The 25,003-nt window shown below is 53.6% G+C and overlaps 1 protein-coding gene across 1 annotated transcript in view; it reads right to left on the bottom strand.

Annotated features, from left to right (window-relative positions):
* Positions 1-1,013: 1,013 nt before the first annotated feature.
* Positions 1,014-25,003, bottom strand: part of LOC138101505 (mucin-3B-like) — a 42,074-nt gene continuing 18,084 nt past the window's right edge. The window contains exons 3-13 of the mRNA XM_068999278.1: positions 4,420-23,781; positions 4,236-4,343; positions 3,583-3,698; positions 3,325-3,383; positions 3,097-3,236; positions 2,885-2,950; positions 2,645-2,807; positions 1,987-2,148; positions 1,690-1,775; positions 1,519-1,577; positions 1,014-1,325 (exon numbers count right to left, since the gene is read on the bottom strand). Coding sequence (XP_068855379.1) covers positions 1,014-1,325; positions 1,519-1,577; positions 1,690-1,775; positions 1,987-2,148; positions 2,645-2,807; positions 2,885-2,950; positions 3,097-3,236; positions 3,325-3,383; positions 3,583-3,698; positions 4,236-4,343; positions 4,420-23,781 — 20,633 coding nt within the window. The remainder of the gene's footprint in view (positions 1,326-1,518; positions 1,578-1,689; positions 1,776-1,986; positions 2,149-2,644; positions 2,808-2,884; positions 2,951-3,096; positions 3,237-3,324; positions 3,384-3,582; positions 3,699-4,235; positions 4,344-4,419; positions 23,782-25,003) is intronic.

Genomic DNA, 25,003 nt, shown 5'->3' with positions numbered 1-25,003 from the left:
CAAACTCCATGACCCCCATGACCACCCCAGCCTCATGACCCCCATGAACCCCCAACCACCCCAACCCCATGACCCTCCTGACCACCTCCACTCCCATGACCCCTCATAGCCATGCCCACCACCATGACCCCCATGACCCTTGTGACCCCACCACCCCCACAACCACCACCAAGCCGTGGACGGGGCGAAAGGACGCATCCCTCTCGCATGCTGGCACTTGGCCCTCAGCCAATTCCTGCCCCACCCCCTTGGGCTAAAATTAACATTTTTATATCTTTCATTCCACCCTTCTTGGCAGCCAGAGCTGGGAACGGGGACAAAGTCCCAAACACCTCGGGGTGTGGCCAGGTGTGGCCTCAAAGACACCTGGCAGGTGTTGGCACAGGGAGGGAGTGTCCCCTGTTGGAGCAGGGGAAGTCCCAGGCAGGTGTGGGAGTGTCACCTCCAAAAATAGCTCCAAAAGGGTGGTCAGGGCTGTTTGTCCCCTCCCCAAGTTGTCACTGGGATTGTCCCAGTACAAACCAGTAACACCAGAGACATTTTGAGTGATTTCATTAAGAACAAGAGGGTCCAGCCCCCTTTTTTCGGGTCGGGGGGGGATCCTCACCCTTGAATTTGGGGAGGGAGGGAGGTGAGTACATGACCTTGGAGGTGGGGACATGACCTTAGAGATGGGGACATGACCTTTTAGGTGGGGTCGTGGCCCGAAAGTGCTGTTGGGGATGAGGTCATATCCTAAAAATGGAATCGTGACCCAGAACTGGGGTCATGACCTTAAAAGTGCTCACAGGACGAGGATGAGGGATACAGGAAGAGGATGAAGATGAGGGCAGGGGGTCAAGGTGCCCCCCAAGAGAGGGTCAGGGCTGTCCTGAAGTGCTGGGGGGGACCTTGTTCCATGGGATTGGTGATGCGGATGATGGTGACGGTGGTGGTGATCGTGTTGGTGATGATGATGATGGTGATGATGGTGATGGTAATGGTGATGATGGTGATGGTGATCATGGTGGTGATCATGCTAATGATGATGATGGTGATGGTGATATGATGGTGATGAAGATTTTGACATTGATCATGTTGATGGTGATCATGTTGATGATGATGGTGATGATGATGATAGTGGTGATGATGATGATGGTGATGATGATGATGGTGATGATGATAGTGGTGATGATGATGATGATGGTGATAGTGATGATGATGATGAAGATTTTGACATTGATCATGTTGATGGTGATGATGTTGATGGTGATGATGTTGATGACATTGATGATGATGATGATGATGATGATGATGATGATGATGATGATGATGATGAAATTGTGCTGGTGGAATTCACTACCCTGGTGCTCCCTACCCCACCACATCTCAGAACTGTGCAATGAAGCTCTGCGGCCTTGGGATTTGGATCTGTCGGGATGTGCCGGAGCAGATCAGAGGGAAAATGGGGTGTCAGAAAGATTCGGGGTGTCCCCACTGCCCCAGTCCCACTGTGGTGGGAGGACAGGGGGAACTCACCGGCACTGATGTGTCCATGGCATCAAGGTTGACTGGATGATCATCCTTGAGCTGGGCATCTGTGGGAGAGGGGGACTCAGTGGGGATGCTCAGGGTGGGGTTGAGGGGCAAAAACCAATTCCCCCACCCCTGTGGGGTCACCAGAGACCCCCCCACCCACCCCACTCTCACCTTGGTTCATGAAGGTGAAGGTTCCTTGGAGGTTCCACTCCTCACTGGTGTCCTGGTACCACCTCTCCATCATCTGATGTTCGGCCCTGGGGATGGGGCAAGGGGTGTCAGGGGTCACCACCAGCAGGTCCATCCCTGCCTGGACCCCCTCCAACACCCCCAAAGGACCAACTTCCCCCCCCCAAACCCCCAGAACCTCATCCAGGATGAGGAACATCTGGAAACCAACAACTCCACGACTTCTCCCACCCCTAGGAGGACACTGGGACCAGATCCCCCAAACCTCTCCCTCCTCACCTATCATATGACTCAGATCTGCGAGCTCGGAAGAGGAAAATGGAGAGGACGACGATCACGGTGACCAGGATGGCCACGGCCAAGCCCAGGCCCACGGCCAGTTTGCTGACCCGTGACGCACAGCGGTCATCTTGGTACCAGTACAGATGGGTCTCATCACAGCTGGTGGGGTGGACAAAGGGGTCAACCCAAAACTAGAACCCCTTCCAGAAGAGACACCCCTCTCCCCCAACTCATTTCTGCAGCCTCAAGGCCTGCTTGAAGCAAGATTCTGCTCCACCTCAGGGGCTTAACCCTGGACATGATCATGGAGATCCACCAGAAGGGTTGGTTCTATGTGGACCAAGATCCTGCTCCAACCCACATGAATTTCACCCACTTCCATCCAAAGAAAACCTTAGTGGCTCTAGTGGAGAGCCACTAGAAGGGTTGTGGACCACCGCCCTGCTCCAGCCCTGGAATTTTTAACCTCAGAGGTGATCATGGAGATCCACCAGAAGAGTTGGATCCCTGTGGAAGAGAACCCTGCTCCAACCTTGATGATTTTTGACCCATTTCCATGCACAGAGGAGCTTGGCAATGACCATGAAGAGCCACCCGAAGGGTTGGATCCACATGGGATGGTTTTGGAGGAGGAAGAGTTTCCTTCAGCCCTTACAAGCACTGAGGACCTCTGCGGGTGATGTGGCACGTCCCCCGGTTGCAGTTGATGGTGCTGGCGATGTTTGGCGTGCAGTTGGACATGCAGGACAACCCGAAGCTCGTCAGGTTGGGAAAAAAGAATTCCTGGTAGCCCTCGGGCACTTGGCTCTGGCAGTAGGCTGGAGAGGGGAGAAATGTCACCTGGGGGGGACCTTGGAAACCCCAAACCCAGGTGAACCTCTCCCCATCCACTTACCATCTTCATCAAATTCCAGTGGCGTGTTGGTGACCAACACCTCAGAGGTGTTGAAGCACAAGTCACCTGTAGGAGAGGTTAAATTGAGGGGGCACAGCCCCACAGGCCCTCCCAGGAGTGTCCAGGGGTGGTTTGGGTGGCTGGGAAGGTGTCCCCACCCCATTGATGGCCCCAGGTGTCCCCAGCCCCATGGTGGGAAGGTGATAAGGTACCGTTGGTGCAGTTTAACTGAGTTGCCGCCACCTCGATCTTCTCCTGCACCTTGGCTGTGATGTTCTGGAGCTTCTCCTGGCTCTGGGTGGTCACCAGCAGGGACACGATGATGGAGTGATCCACCACCACGCTGCCGGGCCTGGACAGAAACGCCACCGTCCCATTCCAAACGCCATTTTCCCACAGAATGACCCCAAAATCCCCATCCCAGTGACCCCGGTGCTCACCTGAGACTGTGCACCTTGATGCCCCTGTACCCCTCGATGTCAGCGTAGACCGCGTCCATCTGGAAGGCAAAATGTCTCCAGGTGGGATGTTGGGGTCCATTCCCTTCCCATCTTCCTGGGTCTGCTTCATTTTGGGTGTTCCCCCCCGCCAGATCCATCCCGGTGGACCCGGAGAACACTATGCAAGAACTTGGAGTACCCATGGGATGCTCCACCAGGTAGATCCTGACCCCAGGTGGCAGTCCCATGTTCCTCTACCTGGTTGGTGAAGTCCTGGACGAACTCGGTGTAGGCGAGTGAGGTGTTGTCCTCAAGGTCCTTGGTGAAGTTCCTGTTGGTGACCCGCAGCTCCACCTTCACGGTCCCATTGGTCTCTGGGAATGTCCAAGACCAGGCCATGAAGGAGATGGGGCAGAGAGATGTTTCCAGGCAGGTGGAACCCCAAAATCTCCCCCTAAACCCCATGAATTTGGGGGTTGTTGTGAAGGAACCAGGAGAAACATCCTCCACCCATTGGAAGAGACCATCAGTGGCCCCTCTGCTCCTCTGGGTGATCCCAGTGTGGACTGGGCCATCCCCCATCGCCCAAAATTCCTACCTGGTCCTCCCAGGTGGATCCTGCACCTGCTGGTGGCTTGGAGCTGGGTTGTTCCCCATCTCCCAAAATTTCCAGGTGGGAATCCCAGGTGGATTCTGCACCTGCCTGACTCCTGATGGGCAGGACCTGGTGGAACCATCACCTCTTCCCAAATTTTCGAGTCCTGTGGGACTCTGATGCAGGTGTGGAGAAGGCTCTTTGGGATATGGACACACCTGGTTTACCTCCAAAAGGAGAACCTTCCAGGTCCTCCTGCCCCTGGCAGATCTTATCCCAGCTTTGGATACATCCCAAAAAATGATGGAATTCCTACCGGCGTTGGTTTCGATGGTGTTGCTGACTTCCTCACACCTGTCCCCTGTGAAGCCAGGGGGACACTGGCAGTGGCCGTTGATCCAGGTGCCACCGTTCGCGCAGGTCCCTGGAAGGAAAGGGGATGGAAAAGGAATGGGAAGGGACACGGAAATGGGTCCGGGGGGAAGTGGGGTGAGAATTACCTGGGGTGGTGGTTGAGTGGGGAGTGGTGGTGGTGGTGGTCGTTGTTGTTTTAAGGGTGGTGCTGGTTGTTGTACGGGGGGTGGTGGTGGTTCTGGAGGTGGTGGTGGTGGTCCTAGGCGTGGTGGGGGTGGTGTCAGGAGTGGGGGTGGAGGTCCCGGCGGAACTCGACGTGACGGTCAAGGGTGTAGAACTGCTACTGATGGGTGTAGAGCTGCTACTAGTAGGAGTAGAGACGGTGGTGGCAGTAGAGCTGCTGGTGGTTGTAAAGGTGCTACTGGTAGGAGTAGAGATGGTGATGGGTCTAGTGCTGCTGCTTGTAGGCGTAGAGCTGCTACTGGTGATTGTGGAGCTGCGGCTGGTGGGTGTAGAGATGGTGGTGGGTGTTGAACTGCTACTTGTAGGTGTAGAGGTGGTGGTCATTGTAGAGCTGCCACTTGCAGGTGTAGAGATCTCAGTCGTGAGCGTACTGTCGGTGGTGGATGTAGAGCCACTGCTGGTGGGAGTAGAGCTGGAACTTGTAGAGGTGCTACTTGTAGGGGTAGAACTGCTACTGGTGTCTGCAGAGGGACTACTGGTGGGAGTTGTGATGGTGGTAGGTGTAGAGCTGGTACTGGTGGGTGTAGAACGACTTGTGATTGGTGAAGAACTGCTACTAGTAGGTGTATAACTGGTGATGATTGTAGAGCTGCTGCTTGTAGGGGCAGAGCTGCTACTAGTGATGGGCGTTGAGGTGCTACTGGATGGTGTAGAGATGGAGGTGAGTGTAGAGCTGGGAGTGGTGGGAGCTGAGCTAGTCTGGGTGGGTGTAGAGGCAGTAGTGGTGGGTGTAGTGATGGTGGTGAGTGTAGTGCTGCTACTTGTAGGTGTAGAGCTACTACTGGTGAGTGCGGAGCTGCTACTTGTAGGTGCAGAGCTAGAAGTGGTGAGTGCAGAGCTGGTGCTGGTGGGTGTAGATATGGTGATGGGAGCAGAGCTGCTACTTGGAGGTGTAGAAGTGGTAGTGGTTGTTAGTGGAGAGGTGGCGCTGGATGTAGAGCTACTACTGCTGGTGGGTGTAGAGCTGCTAGGTGTAGTTTCAGAGCTGCTAGTGGTGGGTGTGGAGCTGGTGCTGGTGGGTGTAGATGTGCTAGTGCTGGGTGTAGAGCTACTACTTGTAGGCGCTGAACTGCTACTGGTTGATAATGTAGAGGTGGCACTGGTTGTAGAGCCAGTAGTGGTAGGTGTAGGGCTGCTAGGTGTAGTTGAAGAACTGGTAGTGGTGGGTGTAGTGGCAGTGGTGTGTGTAGAGCTACTAGTGGTGTGTGGAGTGTGGGCACTTGTAGTTTGAGAGCTGCTAGTGGTGGGTGTGGAGGTGGTGGTAGGAGTAGAACTGGTGCTTGTAGGTGTAGAAGTGGTGGTGAGCGTAGAGGTGCTACTTGTGGGTGTAGAGCTACTAGTGATGGGTGTTGAGGTGCTACTGGATGGTGTAGAGATGGAGGTGAGTGTAGAGCTGGGAGTGGTGGGAGCTGAGGTAGTCTGGGTGGGTGTAGAGGCAGTAGTGGTGGGTGTAGTGATGGTGGTGAGTGTAGTGCTCCTACTTGTAGGTGTAGAGCTACTACTGGTGAGTGCGGAGCTGCTACTTGTAGGTGCAGAGCTAGAAGTGGTGAGTGCGGAGCTGGTGCTGGTGGGTGTAGATATGGTGATGGGAGCAGAGCTGCTACTTGGAGGTGTAGAAGTGGTAGTGGTTGTTAGTGGAGAGGTGGCGCTGGATGTAGAGCTACTGCTGGTGGGTGTAGAGGTGGTACTTGTAGTTTCAGAGCTGCTAGTGGTGGGTGTGGAGCTGGTGCTGGTGGGTGTAGATGTGCTAGTGCTGGGTGTAGAGCTACTACTTGTAGGAGTTGAACTGCTAGTGGTTGTTATTGGAGAGGAGGTGCTGTATGTAGAGCTACTGCTGGTGGGTGTAGAGCTACTACTTGTGGGAGTTGAACTGCTAGTGGTTGTTATTGGAGTGGTGGCGCCGGAAGTAGAGCTACTACTGGTGGGTGTAGAGCTGCTACTTGTAGTTTCAGAGCTGCTAGTGGTGGGTGTGGAGCTGGTGCTGGTGGGTGTAGAGCTACTACTTGTAGGTGTAGAGCTAGTACTGGTGAGTGTGGAGGTGGTGCTGGTGGGTGTAGATGTGCTAGTGCTGGGTGTAGAGCTACTACTTGTAGGCGCTGAACTGCTACTGGTTGGTAGTGTAGAGGTGGCACTTGTTGTAGAGCCAGTAGTGGTGGGTGTAGGGCTGCTAGGTGTAGTTGAAGAACTGGTAGTGGTGGGTGTAGTGGCAGTGGTGTGTGTAGAGCTACTAGTGGTGTGTAGGGTGTGGGCACTTGTAGTTTCAGAGCTGCTAGTGGTGGGTGTGGAGCTGGTGCTGGTGGGTGTAGATATGCTACTGGTGGGTGTAGAGCTGCTACTTGTAGGAGTTGAACTGCTTGTGGTTGTTATTGGAGTGGTGGCGCCGGAAGTAGAGCTACTGCTGGTGGGTGTAGAGGTGGTACTTGTAGTTTCAGAGCTGCCAGTGGTGGGTGTGGAGCTGGTGCTGGTGGGTGTAGATATGCTAGTGCTGGGTGTAGAGCTACTACTTGTAGGTGTAGAGCTAGTACTGGTGAGTGTGGAGGTGGTGCTGGTGGGTGTAGATATGGTGATGGGAGCAGAGCTGCTACTTGGAGGTGTAGAAGTGGTAGTGGTTGTTAGTGGAGAGGTGGCGCTGGATGTAGAGCTACTACTGCTGGTGGGTGTAGAGGTGGTACTTGTAGTTTCAGAGCTGCTAGTGGTGGGTGTGGAGCTACTGCTGGTGGGTGTAGATGTGCTAGTGCTGGGTGTCGAGCTACTACTTGTAGGCGCTGAAGTGCTACTGGTTGGTAGTGTAGAGGTGGCACTGGTTGTAGAGCCAGTAGTGGTGGGTGTAGGGCTGCTAGGTGTAGTTGAAGAACTGGTAGTGGTGGGTGTAGTGGCAGTGGTGTGTGTAGAGCTACTAGTGGTGTGTGGAGTGTGGGCACTTGTAGTTTGAGAGCTGCTAGTGGTGGGTGTGGAGGTGGTGGTAGGAGTAGAACTGGTGCTTGTAGGTGTAGAAGTGGTGGTGAGCGTAGAGGTGCTACTTGTGGGTGTAGAGCTACTAGTGATGGGCGTTGAGGTGCTACTGGATGGTGTAGAGATGGAGGTGAGTGTAGAGCTGGTAGTGGTGGGAGCTGAGCTAGTCTGGGTGGGTGTAGAGGCAGTAGTGGTGGGTGTAGTGATGGTGGTGAGTGTAGTGCTGCTACTTGTAGGTGTAGAGCTACTACTGGTGAGTGCGGAGCTGCTACTTGTAGGTGCAGAGCTAGAAGTGGTGAGTGCAGAGCTGGTGCTGGTGGGTGTAGATATGGTGATGGGAGCAGAGCTGCTACTTGGAGGTGTAGAAGTGGTAGTGGTTGTTAGTGGAGAGGTGGCGCTGGATGTAGAGCTACTACTGCTGGTGGGTGTAGAGGTGGTACTTGTAGTTTCAGAGCTGCTAGTGGTGGGTGTGGAGCTGGTGCTGGTGGGTGTAGATATGCTAGTGCTGGGTGTAGAGCTACTACTTGTAGGTGTAGAGCTAGTACTGGTGAGTGTGGAGGTGGTGCTGGTGGGTGTAGATATGGTGATGGGAGCAGAGCTGCTACTTGGAGGTGTAGAAGTGGTAGTGGTTGTTAGTGGAGAGGTGGCGCTGGATGTAGAGCTACTACTGCTGGTGGCTGCAGAGCTGCTACTTGTAGTTTCAGAGCTGCTAGTGGTGAGTGTGGAGCTGGTGCTGGTGGGTGTAGATGTGCTAGTGCTGGGTGTAGAGCTACTACTTGTAGGCGCTGAAGTGCTACTGGTTGGTAGTGTAGAGGTGGCACTGGTTGTAGAGCCAGTAGTGGTGGGTGTAGGGCTGCTAGGTGTAGTTGAAGAACTTGTAGTGGTGGGTGTAGTGGCAGTGGTGTGTGTAGAGCTACTAGTGGTGTGTGGAGTGTGGGCACTTGTAGTTTCAGAGCTGCTAGTTGTGGGTGTGGAGGTGGTGGTAGGAGTAGAACTGGTGCTTGTAGGTGTAGAAGTGGTGGTGAGCATAGAGGTGCTACTTGTGGGTGTAGAGCTACTAGTGATGGGCGTTGAGGTGCTACTGGATGGTGTAGAGATGGAGGTGAGTGTAGAGCTGGTAGTGGTGGGAGCTGAGCTAGTCTGGGTGGGTGTAGAGGTAGTAGTGGTGGGTGTAGTGATGGTGGTGAGTGTAGTGCTGCTACTTGTAGGTGTAGAGCTACTACTGGTGAGTGCGGAGCTGCTACTTGTAGGTGCAGAGCTAGAAGTGGTGAGTGCAGAGCTGGTGCTGGTGGGTGTAGATATGGTGATGGGAGCAGAGCTGCTACTTGGAGGTGTAGAAGTGGTAGTGGTTGTTAGTGGAGAGGTGGCGCTGGATGTAGAGCTACTGCTGGTGGGTGTAGAGGTGGTACTTGGAGTTTCAGAGCTGCTAGTGGTGGGTGTGGAGCTGGTGCTGGTGGGTGTAGAGCTAGTACTTGTAGGAGTTGAACTGCTTGTGGTTGTTATTGGAGTGGTGGTGCTGTATGTAGAGCTACTGCTGGTGGGTGTAGAGCTACTACTGCTGGTGGGTGTAGAGCTGCTACTTGTAGTTTCAGAGCTGCTAGAGGTGGGTGTGGAGCTGGTGCTGGTGGGTGTAGATGTGCTAGTGCTGGGTGTCGAGCTACTACTTGTAGGCGCTGAACTGCTAGTGGTTGGTAGTGTAGAGGTGGCACTGGTTGTAGAGCCAGTAGTGGTGGGTGTAGGGCTGCTAGGTGTAGTTGAAGAACTGGTAGTGGTGGGTGTAGTGGCAGTGGTGTGTGTAGAGCTACTAGTGGTGTGTGGAGTGTGGGCACTTGTAGTTTGAGAGCTGCTAGTGGTGGGTGTGGAGGTGGTGGGAGGAGTAGAACTGGTGCTTGTAGGTGTAGAAGTGGTGGTGAGCGTAGAGGTGCTACTTGTGGGTGTAGAGCTACTAGTGATGGGCGTTGAGGTGCTACTGGATGGTGTAGAGATGGAGGTGAGTGTAGAGCTGGGAGTGGTGGGAGCTGAGCTAGTCTGGGTGGGTGTAGAGGCAGTAGTGGTGGGTGTAGTGATGGTGGTGAGTGTAGTGCTGCTACTTGTAGGTGTAGAGCTACTACTGGTGAGTGCGGAGCTGCTACTTGTAGGTGCAGAGCTAGAAGTGGTGAGTGCAGAGCTGGTGCTGGTGGGTGTAGATATGGTGATGGGAGCAGAGCTGCTACTTGGAGGTGTAGAAGTGGTAGTGGTTGTTAGTGGAGAGGTGGCGCTGGATGTAGAGCTACTGCTGGTGGGTGTAGAGGTGGTACTTGTAGTTTCAGAGCTGCTAGTGGTGGGTGTGGAGCTGGTGCTGGTGGGTGTAGATATGCTACTGGTGGGTGTAGAGCTACTACTTGTAGGAGTTGAACTGCTTGTGGTTGTTATTGGAGTGGTGGTGCTGTATGTAGAGCTACTGCTGGTGGGTGTAGAGCTACTACTGCTGGTGGGTGTAGAGCTGCTACTTGTAGTTTCAGAGCTGCTAGTGGTGGGTGTGGAGCTGGTGCTGGTGGGTGTAGATATGCTAGTGCTGGGTGTACAGCTACTACTTGTAAGCGCTGAAGTGCTAGTGGTTGGTAGTGTAGAGGTGGCACTGGTTGTAGAGCCAGTAGTGGTGGGTGTAGGGCTGCTAGGTGTAGTTGAAGAACTGGCAGTGGTGGGTGTAGTGGCAGTGGTGTGTGTAGAGCTACTAGTGGTGTGTGGAGTGTGGGCACTTGTAGTTTCAGAGCTGCTAGTGGTGGGTGTGGAGCTGGTGCTGGTGGGTGTAGATATGCTACTGGTGGGTGTAGAGCTACTACTTGTAGGAGTTGAACTGCTTGTGGTTGTTATTGGAGTGGTGGTGCTGTATGTAGAGCTACTGCTGGTGGGTGTAGAGCTACTACTGCTGGTGGGTGTAGAGCTGCTACTTGTAGTTTCAGAGCTGCTAGTGGTGGGTGTGGAGCTGGTGCTGGTGGGTGTAGATATGCTAGTGCTGGGTGTAGAGCTGCTACTTGTAGGCGCTGAAGTGCTACTGGTTGGTAGTGTAGAGGTGGCACTGGTTGTAGAGCCAGTAGTGGTGGGTGTAGGGCTGCTAGGTGTAGTTGAAGAACTGGTAGTGGTGGGTGTATTGGCAGTGGTGTGTGTAGAGCTACTAGTGGTGTGTGGAGTGTGGGCACTTGTAGTTTCAGAGCTGCTAGTGGTGGGTGTGGAGGTGGTGGTAGGAGTAGAACTGGTGCTTGTAGGTGTAGAAGTGGTGGTGAGCGTCGAGCTGCTACTTGTGGGTGTAGAGCTACTAGTGATGGGCGTTGAGGTGCTACTGGATGGTGTAGAGATGGAGGTGAGTGTAGAGCTGGGAGTGGTGGGAGCTGAGCTAGTCTGGGTGGGTGTAGAGGCAGTAGTGGTGGGTGTAGTGATGGTGGTGAGTGTAGTGCTGCTACTTGTAGGTGTAGAGCTACTACTGGTGAGTGCGGAGCTGCTACTTGTAGGTGCAGAGCTAGAAGTGGTGAGTGCAGAGCTGGTGCTGGTGGGTGTAGATATGGTGATGGGAGCAGAGCTGCTACTTGGAGGTGTAGAAGTGGTAGTGGTTGTTAGTGTAGAGGTGGCGCTGGATGTAGAGCTACTGCTGGTAGGTGTAGAGCTGCTACTTGTAGTTTCAGAGCTGCTAGAGGTGGGTGTGGAGCTGGTGCTGGTGGGTGTAGATGTGCTAATGCTGGGTGTCGAGCTACTACTTGTAGGCGCTGAAGTGCTACTGGTTGGTAGTGTAGAGGTGGCACTGGTTGTAGAGCCAGTAGTGGTGGGTGTAGGGCTGCTAGGTGTAGTTGAAGAACTGGTAGTGGTGGGTGTAGTGGCAGTGGTGTGTGTAGAGCTACTAGTGGTGTGTGGAGTGTGGGCACTTGTAGTTTGAGAGCTGCTAGTGGTGGGTGTGGAGGTGGTGGTAGGAGTAGAACTGGTGCTTGTAGGTGTAGAAGTGGTGGTGAGCGTAGAGGTGCTACTTGTGGGTGTAGAGCTACTAGTGATGGGCGTTGAGGTGCTACTGGATGGTGTAGAGATGGAGGTGAGTGTAGAGCTGGTAGTGGTGGGAGCTGAGCTAGTCTGGGTGGGTGTAGAGGCAGTAGTGGTGGGTGTAGTGATGGTGGTGAGTGTAGTGCTGCTACTTGTAGGTGTAGAGCTACTACTGGTGAGTGCGGAGCTGCTACTTGTAGGTGCAGAGCTAGAAGTGGTGAGTGCGGAGCTGGTGCTGGTGGGTGTAGATATGGTGATGGGAGCAGAGCTGCTACTTGGAGGTGTAGAAGTGGTAGTGGTTGTTAGTGGAGAGGTGGCGCTGGATGTAGAGCTACTGCTGGTGGGTGTAGAGGTGGTACTTGGAGTTTCAGAGCTGCTAGTGGTGGGTGTGGAGCTGGTGCTGGTGGGTGTAGATGTGCTAGTGCTGGGTGTAGAGCTACTACTTGTAGGAGTTGAACTGCTAGTGGTTGTTATTGGAGAGGAGGTGCTGTATGTAGAGCTACTGCTGGTGGGTGTAGAGCTACTACTTGTGGGAGTTGAACTGCTAGTGGTTGTTATTGGAGTGGTGGCGCCGGAAGTAGAGCTACTACTGGTGGGTGTAGAGCTGCTACTTGTAGTTTCAGAGCTGCTAGTGGTGGGTGTGGAGCTGGTGCTGGTGGGTGTAGAGCTACTACTTGTAGGTGTAGAGCTAGTACTGGTGAGTGTGGAGGTGGTGCTGGTGGGTGTAGATGTGCTAGTGCTGGGTGTAGAGCTACTACTTGTAGGCGCTGAACTGCTACTGGTTGGTAGTGTAGAGGTGGCACTTGTTGTAGAGCCAGTAGTGGTGGGTGTAGGGCTGCTAGGTGTAGTTGAAGAACTGGTAGTGGTGGGTGTAGTGGCAGTGGTGTGTGTAGAGCTACTAGTGGTGTGTAGGGTGTGGGCACTTGTAGTTTGAGAGCTGCTAGTGGTGGGTGTGGAGCTGGTGCTGGTGGGTGTAGATATGCTACTGGTGGGTGTAGAGCTGCTACTTGTAGGAGTTGAACTGCTTGTGGTTGTTATTAGAGTGGTGGCGCCGGAAGTAGAGCTACTGCTGGTGGGTGTAGAGCTGCTACTTGTAGTTTCAGAGCTGCCAGTGGTGGGTGTGGAGCTGGTGCTGGTGGGTGTAGATATGCTACTGGTGGGTGTAGAGCTACTACTTGTAGGTGTAGAGCTAGTACTGGTGAGTGTGGAGGTGGTGCTGGTGGGTGTAGATATGGTGATGGGAGCAGAGCTGCTACTTGGAGGTGTAGAAGTGGTAGTGGTTGTTAGTGTAGAGGTGGCGCTGGATGTAGAGCTACTACTGCTGGTGGGTGTAGAGGTGGTACTTGTAGTTTCAGAGCTGCTAGTGGTGGGTGTGGAGCTACTGCTGGTGGGTGTAGATGTGCTAGTGCTGGGTGTCGAGCTACTACTTGTAGGCGCTGAAGTGCTACTGGTTGGTAGTGTAGAGGTGGCACTGGTTGTAGAGCCAGTAGTGGTGGGTGTAGGGCTGCTAGGTGTAGTTGAAGAACTGGTAGTGGTGGGTGTAGTGGCAGTGGTGTGTGTAGAGCTACTAGTGGTGTGTGGAGTGTGGGCACTTGTAGTTTGAGAGCTGCTAGTGGTGGGTGTGGAGGTGGTGGTAGGAGTAGAACTGGTGCTTGTAGGTGTAGAAGTGGTGGTGAGCGTAGAGGTGCTACTTGTGGGTGTAGAGCTACTAGTGATGGGCGTTGAGGTGCTACTGGATGGTGTAGAGATGGAGGTGAGTGTAGAGCTGGTAGTGGTGGGAGCTGAGCTAGTCTGGGTGGGTGTAGAGGCAGTAGTGGTGGGTGTAGTGATGGTGGTGAGTGTAGTGCTGCTACTTGTAGGTGTAGAGCTACTACTGGTGAGTGCGGAGCTGCTACTTGTAGGTGCAGAGCTAGAAGTGGTGAGTGCAGAGCTGGTGCTGGTGGGTGTAGATATGGTGATGGGAGCAGAGCTGCTACTTGGAGGTGTAGAAGTGGTAGTGGTTGTTAGTGGAGAGGTGGCGCTGGATGTAGAGCTACTACTGCTGGTGGGTGTAGAGGTGGTACTTGTAGTTTCAGAGCTGCTAGTGGTGGGTGTGGAGCTGGTGCTGGTGGGTGTAGATATGCTAGTGCTGGGTGTAGAGCTACTACTTGTAGGTGTAGAGCTAGTACTGGTGAGTGTGGAGGTGGTGCTGGTGGGTGTAGATATGGTGATGGGAGCAGAGCTGCTACTTGGAGGTGTAGAAGTGGTAGTGGTTGTTAGTGGAGAGGTGGCGCTGGATGTAGAGCTACTACTGCTGGTGGCTGCAGAGCTGCTACTTGTAGTTTCAGAGCTGCTAGTGGTGAGTGTGGAGCTGGTGCTGGTGGGTGTAGATGTGCTAGTGCTGGGTGTAGAGCTACTACTTGTAGGCGCTGAAGTGCTAGTGGTTGGTAGTGTAGAGGTGGCACTGGTTGTAGAGCCAGTAGTGGTGGGTGTAGGGCTGCTAGGTGTAGTTGAAGAACTTGTAGTGGTGGGTGTAGTGGCAGTGGTGTGTGTAGAGCTACTAGTGGTGTGTGGAGTGTGGGCACTTGTAGTTTCAGAGCTGCTAGTTGTGGGTGTGGAGGTGGTGGTAGGAGTAGAACTGGTGCTTGTAGGTGTAGAAGTGGTGGTGAGCATAGAGGTGCTACTTGTGGGTGTAGAGCTACTAGTGATGGGCGTTGAGGTGCTACTGGATGGTGTAGAGATGGAGGTGAGTGTAGAGCTGGTAGTGGTGGGAGCTGAGCTAGTCTGGGTGGGTGTAGAGGTAGTAGTGGTGGGTGTAGTGATGGTGGTGAGTGTAGTGCTGCTACTTGTAGGTGTAGAGCTACTACTGGTGAGTGCGGAGCTGCTACTTGTAGGTGCAGAGCTAGAAGTGGTGAGTGCAGAGCTGGTGCTGGTGGGTGTAGATATGGTGATGGGAGCAGAGCTGCTACTTGGAGGTGTAGAAGTGGTAGTGGTTGTTAGTGGAGAGGTGGCGCTGGATGTAGAGCTACTGCTGGTGGGTGTAGAGGTGGTACTTGTAGTTTCAGAGCTGCTAGTGGTGGGTGTGGAGCTGGTGCTGGTGGGTGTAGAGCTAGTACTTGTAGGAGTTGAACTGCTTGTGGTTGTTATTGGAGTGGTGGTGCTGTATGTAGAGCTACTGCTGGTGGGTGTAGAGCTACTACTGCTGGTGGGTGTAGAGCTGCTACTTGTAGTTTCAGAGCTGCTAGAGGTGGGTGTGGAGCTGGTGCTGGTGGGTGTAGATGTGCTAGTGCTGGGTGTCGAGCTACTACTTGTAGGCGCTGAACTGCTAGTGGTTGGTAGTGTAGAGGTGGCACTGGTTGTAGAGCCAGTAGTGGTGGGTGTAGGGCTGCTAGGTGTAGTTGAAGAACTGGTAGTGGTGGGTGTAGTGGCAGTGGTGTGTGTAGAGCTACTAGTGGTGTGTGGAGTGTGGGCACTTGTAGTTTGAGAGCTGCTAGTGGTGGGTGTGGAGGTGGTGGGAGGAGTAGAACTGGTGCTTGTAGGTGTAGAAGTGGTGGTGAGCGTAGAGGTGCTACTTGTGGGTGTAGAGCTACTAGTGATGGGCGTTGAGGTGCTACTGGATGGTGTAGAGATGGAGGTGAGTGTAGAGCTGGTAGTGGTGGGAGCTGAGCTAGTCTGGGTGGGTGTAGAGGCAGTAGTGGTGGGTGTAGTGATGGTGGTGAGTGTAGTGCTGCTACTTGTAGGTGTAGAGCTACTACTGGTGAGTGCGGAGCTGCTACTTGTAGGTGCAGAGCTAGAAGTGGTGAGTGCAGAGCTGGTGCTGGTGGGTGTAGATATGGTGATGGGAGCAGAGCTGCTACTTGGAGGTGTAGAAGTGGTAGTGGTTGTTAGTGGAGAGGTGGCGCTGGATGTAGAGCTACTGCTGGTGGGTGTAGAGGTGGTACTTGTAGTTTCAGAGCTGCTAGTGGTGGGTGTGGAGCTGGTGCTGGTGGGTGTAGATATGCTACTGGTGGGTGTAGAGCTACTACTTGTAGGAGTTGAACTGCTTGTGGTTGTTATTGGAGTGGTGGTGCTGTATGTAGAGCTACTGCTGGTGGGTGTAGAGCTACTACTGCTGGTGGGTGTAGAGCTGCTACTTGTAGTTTCAGAGCTGCTAGTGGTGGGTGTGGAGCTGGTGCTGGTGGGTGTAGATATGCTAGTGCTGGGTGTACAGCTACTACTTGTAAGCGCTGAAGTGCTAGTGGTTGGTAGTGTAGAGGTGGCACTGGTTGTAGAGCCAGTAGTGGTGGGTGTAGGGCTGCTAGGTGTAGTTGAAGAACTGGCAGTGGTGGGTGTAGTGGCAGTGGTGTGTGTAGAGCTACTAGTGGTGTGTGGAGTGTGGGCACTTGTAGTTTCAGAGCTGCTAGTGGTGGGTGTGGAGCTGGTGCTGGTGGGTGTAGATATGCTACTGGTGGGTGTAGAGCTACTACTTGTAGGAGTTGAACTGCTTGTGGTTGTTATTGGAGTGGTGGTGCTGTATGTAGAGCTACTGCTGGTGGGTGTAGAGCTACTACTGCTGGTGGGTGTAGAGCTGCTACTTGTAGTTTCAGAGCTGCTAGTGGTGGGTGTGGAGCTGGTGCTGGTGGGTGTAGATATGCTAGTGCTGGGTGTAGAGCTGCTACTTGTAGGCGCTGAAGTGCTACTGGTTGGTAGTGTAGAGGTGGCACTGGTTGTAGAGCCAGTAGTGGTGGGTGTAGGGCTGCTAGGTGTAGTTGAAGAACTGGTAGTGGTGGGTGTATTGGCAGTGGTGTGTGTAGAGCTACTAGTGGTGTGTGGAGTGTGGGCACTTGTAGTTTCAGAGCTGCTAGTGGTGGGTGTGGAGGTGGTGGTAGGAGTAGAACTGGTGCTTGTAGGTGTAGAAGTGGTGGTGAGCGTCGAGCTGCTACTTGTGGGTGTAGAGCTACTAGTGATGGGCGTTGAGGTGCTACTGGATGGTGTAGAGATGGAGGTGAGTGTAGAGCTGGGAGTGGTGGGAGCTGAGCTAGTCTGGGTGGGTGTAGAGGCAGTAGTGGTGGGTGTAGTGATGGTGGTGAGTGTAGTGCTGCTACTTGTAGGTGTAGAGCTACTACTGGTGAGTGCGGAGCTGCTACTTGTAGGTGCAGAGCTAGAAGTGGTGAGTGCAGAGCTGGTGCTGGTGGGTGTAGATATGGTGATGGGAGCAGAGCTGCTACTTGGAGGTGTAGAAGTGGTAGTGGTTGTTAGTGTAGAGGTGGCGCTGGATGTAGAGCTACTGCTGGTAGGTGTAGAGCTGCTACTTGTAGTTTCAGAGCTGCTAGAGGTGGGTGTGGAGCTGGTGCTGGTGGGTGTAGATGTGCTAATGCTGGGTGTCGAGCTACTACTTGTAGGCGCTGAAGTGCTACTGGTTGGTAGTGTAGAGGTGGCACTGGTTGTAGAGCCAGTAGTGGTGGGTGTAGGGCTGCTAGGTGTAGTTGAAGAACTGGTAGTGGTGGGTGTAGTGGCAGTGGTGTGTGTAGAGCTACTAGTGGTGTGTGGAGTGTGGGCACTTGTAGTTTCAGAGCTGCTAGTGGTGGGTGTGGAGGTGGTGGTAGGAGTAGAACTGGTGCTTGTAGGTGTAGAAGTGGTGGTGAGCGTAGAGGTGCTACTTGTGGGTGTAGAGCTACTAGTGATGGGCGTTGAGGTGCTACTGGATGGTGTAGAGATGGAGGTGAGTGTAGAGCTGGTAGTGGTGGGAGCTGAGCTAGTCTGGGTGGGTGTAGAGGCAGTAGTGGTGGGTGTAGTGATGGTGGTGAGTGTAGTGCTGCTACTTGTAGGTGTAGAGCTACTACTGGTGAGTGCGGAGCTGCTACTTGTAGGTGCAGAGCTAGAAGTGGTGAGTGCGGAGCTGGTGCTGGTGGGTGTAGATATGGTGATGGGAGCAGAGCTGCTACTTGGAGGTGTAGAAGTGGTAGTGGTTGTTAGTGGAGAGGTGGCGCTGGATGTAGAGCTACTGCTGGTGGGTGTAGAGGTGGTACTTGGAGTTTCAGAGCTGCTAGTGGTGGGTGTGGAGCTGGTGCTGGTGGGTGTAGATGTGCTAGTGCTGGGTGTAGAGCTACTACTTGTAGGAGTTGAACTGCTAGTGGTTGTTATTGGAGAGGAGGTGCTGTATGTAGAGCTACTGCTGGTGGGTGTAGAGCTACTACTTGTGGGAGTTGAACTGCTAGTGGTTGTTATTGGAGTGGTGGCGCCGGAAGTAGAGCTACTACTGGTGGGTGTAGAGCTGCTACTTGTAGTTTCAGAGCTGCTAGTGGTGGGTGTGGAGCTGGTGCTGGTGGGTGTAGAGCTACTACTTGTAGGTGTAGAGCTAGTACTGGTGAGTGTGGAGGTGGTGCTGGTGGGTGTAGATGTGCTAGTGCTGGGTGTAGAGCTACTACTTGTAGGCGCTGAACTGCTACTGGTTGGTAGTGTAGAGGTGGCACTTGTTGTAGAGCCAGTAGTGGTGGGTGTAGGGCTGCTAGGTGTAGTTGAAGAACTGGTAGTGGTGGGTGTAGTGGCAGTGGTGTGTGTAGAGCTACTAGTGGTGTGTAGGGTGTGGGCACTTGTAGTTTCAGAGCTGCTAGTGGTGGGTGTGGAGCTGGTGCTGGTGGGTGTAGATATGCTACTGGTGGGTGTAGAGCTGCTACTTGTAGGAGTTGAACTGCTTGTGGTTGTTATTAGAGTGGTGGCGCCGGAAGTAGAGCTACTGCTGGTGGGTGTAGAGCTGCTACTTGTAGTTTCAGAGCTGCCAGTGGTGGGTGTGGAGCTGGTGCTGGTGGGTGTAGATATGCTACTGGTGGGTGTAGAGCTACTACTTGTAGGTGTAGAGCTAGTACTGGTGAGTGTGGAGGTGGTGCTGGTGGGTGTAGATATGGTGATGGGAGCAGAGCTGCTACTTGGAGGTGTAGAAGTGGTAGTGGTTGTTAGTGTAGAGGTGGCGCTGGATGTAGAGCTACTACTGCTGGTGGGTGTAGAGGTGGTACTTGTAGTTTCAGAGCTGCTAGTGGTGGGTGTGGAGCTACTGCTGGTGGGTGTAGATGTGCTAGTGCTGGGTGTCGAGCTACTACTTGTAGGCGCTGAAGTGCTACTGGTTGGTAGTGTAGAGGTGGCACTGGTTGTAGAGCCAGTAGTGGTGGGTGTAGGGCTGCTAGGTGTAGTTGAAGAACTGGTAGTGGTGGGTGTAGTGGCAGTGGTGTGTGTAGAGCTACTAGTGGTGTGTGGAGTGTGGGCACTTGTAGTTTGAGAGCTGCTAGTGGTGGGTGTGGAGGTGGTGGTAGGAGTAGAACTGGTGCTTGTAGGTGTAGAAGTGGTGGTGAGCGTAGAGGTGCTACTTGTGGGTGTAGAGCTACTAGTGATGGGCGTTGAGGTGCTACTGGATGGTGTAGAGATGGAGGTGAGTGTAGAGCTGGTAGTGGTGGGAGCTGAGCTAGTCTGGGTGGGTGTAGAGGCAGTAGTGGTGGGTGTAGTGATGGTGGTGAGTGTAGTGCTGCTACTTGTAGGTGTAGAGCTACTACTGGTGAGTGCGGAGCTGCTACTTGTAGGTGCAGAGCTAGAAGTGGTGAGTGCAGAGCTGGTGCTGGTGGGTGTAGATATGGTGATGGGAGCAGAGCTGCTACTTGGAGGTGTAGAAGTGGTAGTGGTTGTTAGTGTAGAGGTGGCGCTGGATGTAGAGCTACTACTGCTGGTGGGTGTAGAGGTGGTACTTGTAGTTTCAGAGCTGCTAGTGGTGGGTGTGGAGCTGGTGCTGGTGGGTGTAGATATGCTAGTGCTGGGTGTAGAGCTACTACTTGTAGGTGTAGAGCTAGTACTGGTGAGTGTGGAGGTGGTGCTGGTGGGTGTAGATATGGTGATGGGAGCAGAGCTGCTACTTGGAGGTGTAGAAGTGGTAGTGGTTGTTAGTGGAGAGGTGGCGCTGGATGTAGAGCTACTACTGCTGGTGGCTGCAGAGCTGCTACTTGTAGTTTCAGAGCTGCTAGTGGTGAGTGTGGAGCTGGTGCTGGTGGGTGTAGATGTGCTAGTGCTGGGTGTAGAGCTACTACTTGTAGGCGCTGAAGTGCTAGTGGTTGGTAGTGTAGAGGTGGCACTGGTTGTAGAGCCAGTAGTGGTGGGTGTAGGGCTGCTAGGTGTAGTTGAAGAACTTGTAGTGGTGGGTGTAGTGGCAGTGGTGTGTGTAGAGCTACTAGTGGTGTGTGGAGTGTGGGCACTTGTAGTTTCAGAGCTGCTAGTTGTGGGTGTGGAGGTGGTGGTAGGAGTAGAACTGGTGCTTGTAGGTGTAGAAGTGGTGGTGAGCGTAGAGGTGCTACTTGTGGGTGTAGAGCTACTAGTGATGGGCGTTGAGGTGCTACTGGATGGTGTAGAGATGGAGGTGAGTGTAGAGCTGGTAGTGGTGGGAGCTGAGCTAGTCTGGGTGGGTGTAGAGGTAGTAGTGGTGGGTGTAGTGATGGTGGTGAGTGTAGTGCTGCTACTTGTAGGTGTAGAGCTACTACTGGTGAGTGCGGAGCTGCTACTTGTAGGTGCAGAGCTAGAAGTGGTGAGTGCAGAGCTGGTGCTGGTGGGTGTAGATATGGTGATGGGAGCAGAGCTGCTACTTGGAGGTGTAGAAGTGGTAGTGGTTGTTAGTGGAGAGGTGGCGCTGGATGTAGAGCTACTGCTGGTGGGTGTAGAGGTGGTACTTGTAGTTTCAGAGCTGCTAGTGGTGGGTGTGGAGCTGGTGCTGGTGGGTGTAGAGCTAGTACTTGTAGGAGTTGAACTGCTTGTGGTTGTTATTGGAGTGGTGGTGCTGTATGTAGAGCTACTGCTGGTGGGTGTAGAGCTACTACTGCTGGTGGGTGTAGAGCTGCTACTTGTAGTTTCAGAGCTGCTAGAGGTGGGTGTGGAGCTGGTGCTGGTGGGTGTAGATGTGCTAGTGCTGGGTGTCGAGCTACTACTTGTAGGCGCTGAACTGCTAGTGGTTGGTAGTGTAGAGGTGGCACTGGTTGTAGAGCCAGTAGTGGTGGGTGTAGGGCTGCTAGGTGTAGTTGAAGAACTGGTAGTGGTGGGTGTAGTGGCAGTGGTGTGTGTAGAGCTACTAGTGGTGTGTGGAGTGTGGGCACTTGTAGTTTGAGAGCTGCTAGTGGTGGGTGTGGAGGTGGTGGGAGGAGTAGAACTGGTGCTTGTAGGTGTAGAAGTGGTGGTGAGCATAGAGGTGCTACTTGTGGGTGTAGAGCTACTAGTGATGGGCGTTGAGGTGCTACTGGATGGTGTAGAGATGGAGGTGAGTGTAGAGCTGGGAGTGGTGGGAGCTGAGCTAGTCTGGGTGGGTGTAGAGGCAGTAGTGGTGGGTGTAGTGATGGTGGTGAGTGTAGTGCTGCTACTTGTAGGTGTAGAGCTACTACTGGTGAGTGCGGAGCTGCTACTTGTAGGTGCAGAGCTAGAAGTGGTGAGTGCAGAGCTGGTGCTGGTGGGTGTAGATATGGTGATGGGAGCAGAGCTGCTACTTGGAGGTGTAGAAGTGGTAGTGGTTGTTAGTGGAGAGGTGGCGCTGGATGTAGAGCTACTGCTGGTGGGTGTAGAGGTGGTACTTGTAGTTTCAGAGCTGCTAGTGGTGGGTGTGGAGCTGGTGCTGGTGGGTGTAGATATGCTACTGGTGGGTGTAGAGCTACTACTTGTAGGAGTTGAACTGCTTGTGGTTGTTATTGGAGTGGTGGTGCTGTATGTAGAGCTACTGCTGGTGGGTGTAGAGCTACTACTGCTGGTGGGTGTAGAGCTGCTACTTGTAGTTTCAGAGCTGCTAGTGGTGGGTGTGGAGCTGGTGCTGGTGGGTGTAGATATGCTAGTGCTGGGTGTACAGCTACTACTTGTAAGCGCTGAAGTGCTAGTGGTTGGTAGTGTAGAGGTGGCACTGGTTGTAGAGCCAGTAGTGGTGGGTGTAGGGCTGCTAGGTGTAGTTGAAGAACTGGCAGTGGTGGGTGTAGTGGCAGTGGTGTGTGTAGAGCTACTAGTGGTGTGTGGAGTGTGGGCACTTGTAGTTTCAGAGCTGCTAGTGGTGGGTGTGGAGCTGGTGCTGGTGGGTGTAGATATGCTACTGGTGGGTGTAGAGCTACTACTTGTAGGAGTTGAACTGCTTGTGGTTGTTATTGGAGTGGTGGTGCTGTATGTAGAGCTACTGCTGGTGGGTGTAGAGCTACTACTGCTGGTGGGTGTAGAGCTGCTACTTGTAGTTTCAGAGCTGCTAGTGGTGGGTGTGGAGCTGGTGCTGGTGGGTGTAGATGTGCTAGTGCTGGGTGTAGAGCTGCTACTTGTAGGCGCTGAAGTGCTACTGGTTGGTAGTGTAGAGGTGGCACTGGTTGTAGAGCCAGTAGTGGTGGGTGTAGGGCTGCTAGGTGTAGTTGAAGAACTTGTAGTGGTGGGTGTATTGGCAGTGGTGTGTGTAGAGCTACTAGTGGTGTGTGGAGTGTGGGCACTTGTAGTTTCAGAGCTGCTAGTGGTGGGTGTGGAGGTGGTGGTAGGAGTAGAACTGGTGCTTGTAGGTGTAGAAGTGGTGGTGAGCGTCGAGCTGCTACTTGTGGGTGTAGAGCTACTAGTGATGGGCGTTGAGGTGCTACTGGATGGTGTAGAGATGGAGGTGAGTGTAGAGCTGGGAGTGGTGGGAGCTGAGCTAGTCTGGGTGGGTGTAGAGGCAGTAGTGGTGGGTGTAGTGATGGTGGTGAGTGTAGTGCTGCTACTTGTAGGTGTAGAGCTACTACTGGTGAGTGCGGAGCTGCTACTTGTAGGTGCAGAGCTAGAAGTGGTGAGTGCAGAGCTGGTGCTGGTGGGTGTAGATATGGTGATGGGAGCAGAGCTGCTACTTGGAGGTGTAGAAGTGGTAGTGGTTGTTAGTGTAGAGGTGGCGCTGGATGTAGAGCTACTGCTGGTAGGTGTAGAGCTGCTACTTGTAGTTTCAGAGCTGCTAGAGGTGGGTGTGGAGCTGGTGCTGGTGGGTGTAGATGTGCTAGTGCTGGGTGTCGAGCTACTACTTGTAGGCGCTGAAGTGCTACTGGTTGGTAGTGTAGAGGTGGCACTGGTTGTAGAGCCAGTAGTGGTGGGTGTAGGGCTGCTAGGTGTAGTTGAAGAACTGGTAGTGGTGGGTGTAGTGGCAGTGGTGTGTGTAGAGCTACTAGTGGTGTGTGGAGTGTGGGCACTTGTAGTTTGAGAGCTGCTAGTGGTGGGTGTGGAGGTGGTGGTAGGAGTAGAACTGGTGCTTGTAGGTGTAGAAGTGGTGGTGAGCGTAGAGGTGCTACTTGTGGGTGTAGAGCTACTAGTGATGGGCGTTGAGGTGCTACTGGATGGTGTAGAGATGGAGGTGAGTGTAGAGCTGGTAGTGGTGGGAGCTGAGCTAGTCTGGGTGGGTGTAGAGGCAGTAGTGGTGGGTGTAGTGATGGTGGTGAGTGTAGTGCTGCTACTTGTAGGTGTAGAGCTACTACTGGTGAGTGCGGAGCTGCTACTTGTAGGTGCAGAGCTAGAAGTGGTGAGTGCAGAGCTGGTGCTGGTGGGTGTAGATATGGTGATGGGAGCAGAGCTGCTACTTGGAGGTGTAGAAGTGGTAGTGGTTGTTAGTGTAGAGGTGGCGCTGGATGTAGAGCTACTACTGCTGGTGGGTGTAGAGGTGGTACTTGTAGTTTCAGAGCTGCTAGTGGTGGGTGTGGAGCTGGTGCTGGTGGGTGTAGATATGCTACTGGTGGGTGTAGAGCTACTACTTGTAGGTGTAGAGCTAGTACTGGTGAGTGTGGAGGTGGTGCGGGTGGGTGTAGATATGGTGATGGGAGCAGAGCTGCTACTTGGAGGTGTAGAAGTGGTAGTGGTTGTTAGTGGAGAGGTGGCGCTGGATGTAGAGCTACTACTGCTGGTGGCTGCAGAGCTGCTACTTGTAGTTTCAGAGCTGCTAGTGGTGGGTGTGGAGCTGGTGCTGGTGGGTGTAGATGTGCTAGTGCTGGGTGTAGAGCCACTACTTGTAGGCGCTGAAGTGCTAGTGGTTGGTAGTGTAGAGGTGGCACTGGTTGTAGAGCCAGTAGTGGTGGGTGTAGGGCTGCTAGGTGTAGTTGAAGAACTTGTAGTGGTGGGTGTAGTGGCAGTGGTGTGTGTAGAGCTACTAGTGGTGTGTGGAGTGTGGGCACTTGTAGTTTCAGAGCTGCTAGTTGTGGGTGTGGAGGTGGTGGTAGGAGTAGAACTGGTGCTTGTAGGTGTAGAAGTGGTGGTGAGCGTAGAGGTGCTACTTGTGGGTGTAGAGCTACTAGTGATGGGCGTTGAGGTGCTACTGGATGGTGTAGAGATGGAGGTGAGTGTAGAGCTGGTAGTGGTGGGAGCTGAGCTAGTCTGGGTGGGTGTAGAGGCAGTAGTGGTGGGTGTAGTGATGGTGGTGAGTGTAGTGCTGCTACTTGTAGGTGTAGAGCTACTACTGGTGAGTGCGGAGCTGCTACTTGTAGGTGCAGAGCTAGAAGTGGTGAGTGCAGAGCTGGTGCTGGTGGGTGTAGATATGGTGATGGGAGCAGAGCTGCTACTTGGAGGGGTAGAAGTGGTAGTAGTTGTTAGTGTAGAGGTGGCGCTGGATGTAGAGCTACTACTGCTGGTGGGTGTAGAGGTGGTACTTGTAGTTTCAGAGCTGCTAGTGGTGGGTGTGGAGCTGGTGCTGGTGGGTGTAGATATGCTACTGGTGGGTGTAGAGCTACTACTTGTAGGAGTTGAACTGCTTGTGGTTGTTATTGGAGTGGTGGTGCTGTATGTAGAGCTACTGCTGGTGGGTGTAGAGCTACTACTGCTGGTGGGTGTAGAGCTGCTACTTGTAGTTTCAGAGCTGCTAGTGGTGGGTGTGGAGCTGGTGCTGGTGGGTGTAGATGTGCTAGTGCTGGGTGTAGAGCTGCTACTTGTAGGCGCTGAAGTGCTACTGGTTGGTAGTGTAGAGGTGGCACTGGTTGTAGAGCCAGTAGTGGTGGGTGTAGGGCTGCTAGGTGTAGTTGAAGAACTGGTAGTGGTGGGTGTAGTGGCAGTGGTGTGTGTAGAGCTACTAGTGGTGTGTGGAGTGTGGGCACTTGTAGTTTGAGAGCTGCTAGTGGTGGGTGTGGAGGTGGTGGGAGGAGTAGAACTGGTGCTTGTAGGTGTAGAAGTGGTGGTGAGCGTAGAGGTGCTACTTGTGGGTGTAGAGCTACTAGTGATGGGCGTTGAGGTGCTACTGGATGGTGTAGAGATGGAGGTGAGTGTAGAGCTGGGAGTGGTGGGAGCTGAGCTAGTCTGGGTGGGTGTAGAGGCAGTAGTGGTGGGTGTAGTGATGGTGGTGAGTGTAGTGCTGCTACTTGTAGGTGTAGAGCTACTACTGGTGAGTGCGGAGCTGCTACTTGTAGGTGCAGAGCTAGAAGTGGTGAGTGCAGAGCTGGTGCTGGTGGGTGTAGATATGGTGATGGGAGCAGAGCTGCTACTTGGAGGTGTAGAAGTGGTAGTGGTTGTTAGTGGAGAGGTGGCGCTGGATGTAGAGCTACTGCTGGTAGGTGTAGAGCTGCTACTTGTAGTTTCAGAGCTGCTAGAGGTGGGTGT

The sequence above is a fragment of the Aphelocoma coerulescens genome, unplaced genomic scaffold (genome assembly GCF_041296385.1).
Source record: "Aphelocoma coerulescens isolate FSJ_1873_10779 unplaced genomic scaffold, UR_Acoe_1.0 HiC_scaffold_314, whole genome shotgun sequence".
Lineage (NCBI taxonomy): Eukaryota > Metazoa > Chordata > Aves > Passeriformes > Corvidae > Aphelocoma > Aphelocoma coerulescens.
The sequence above is the reverse complement of the archived record's forward strand: the minus strand, read 5'-3'. Positions and strand labels throughout refer to the sequence as shown.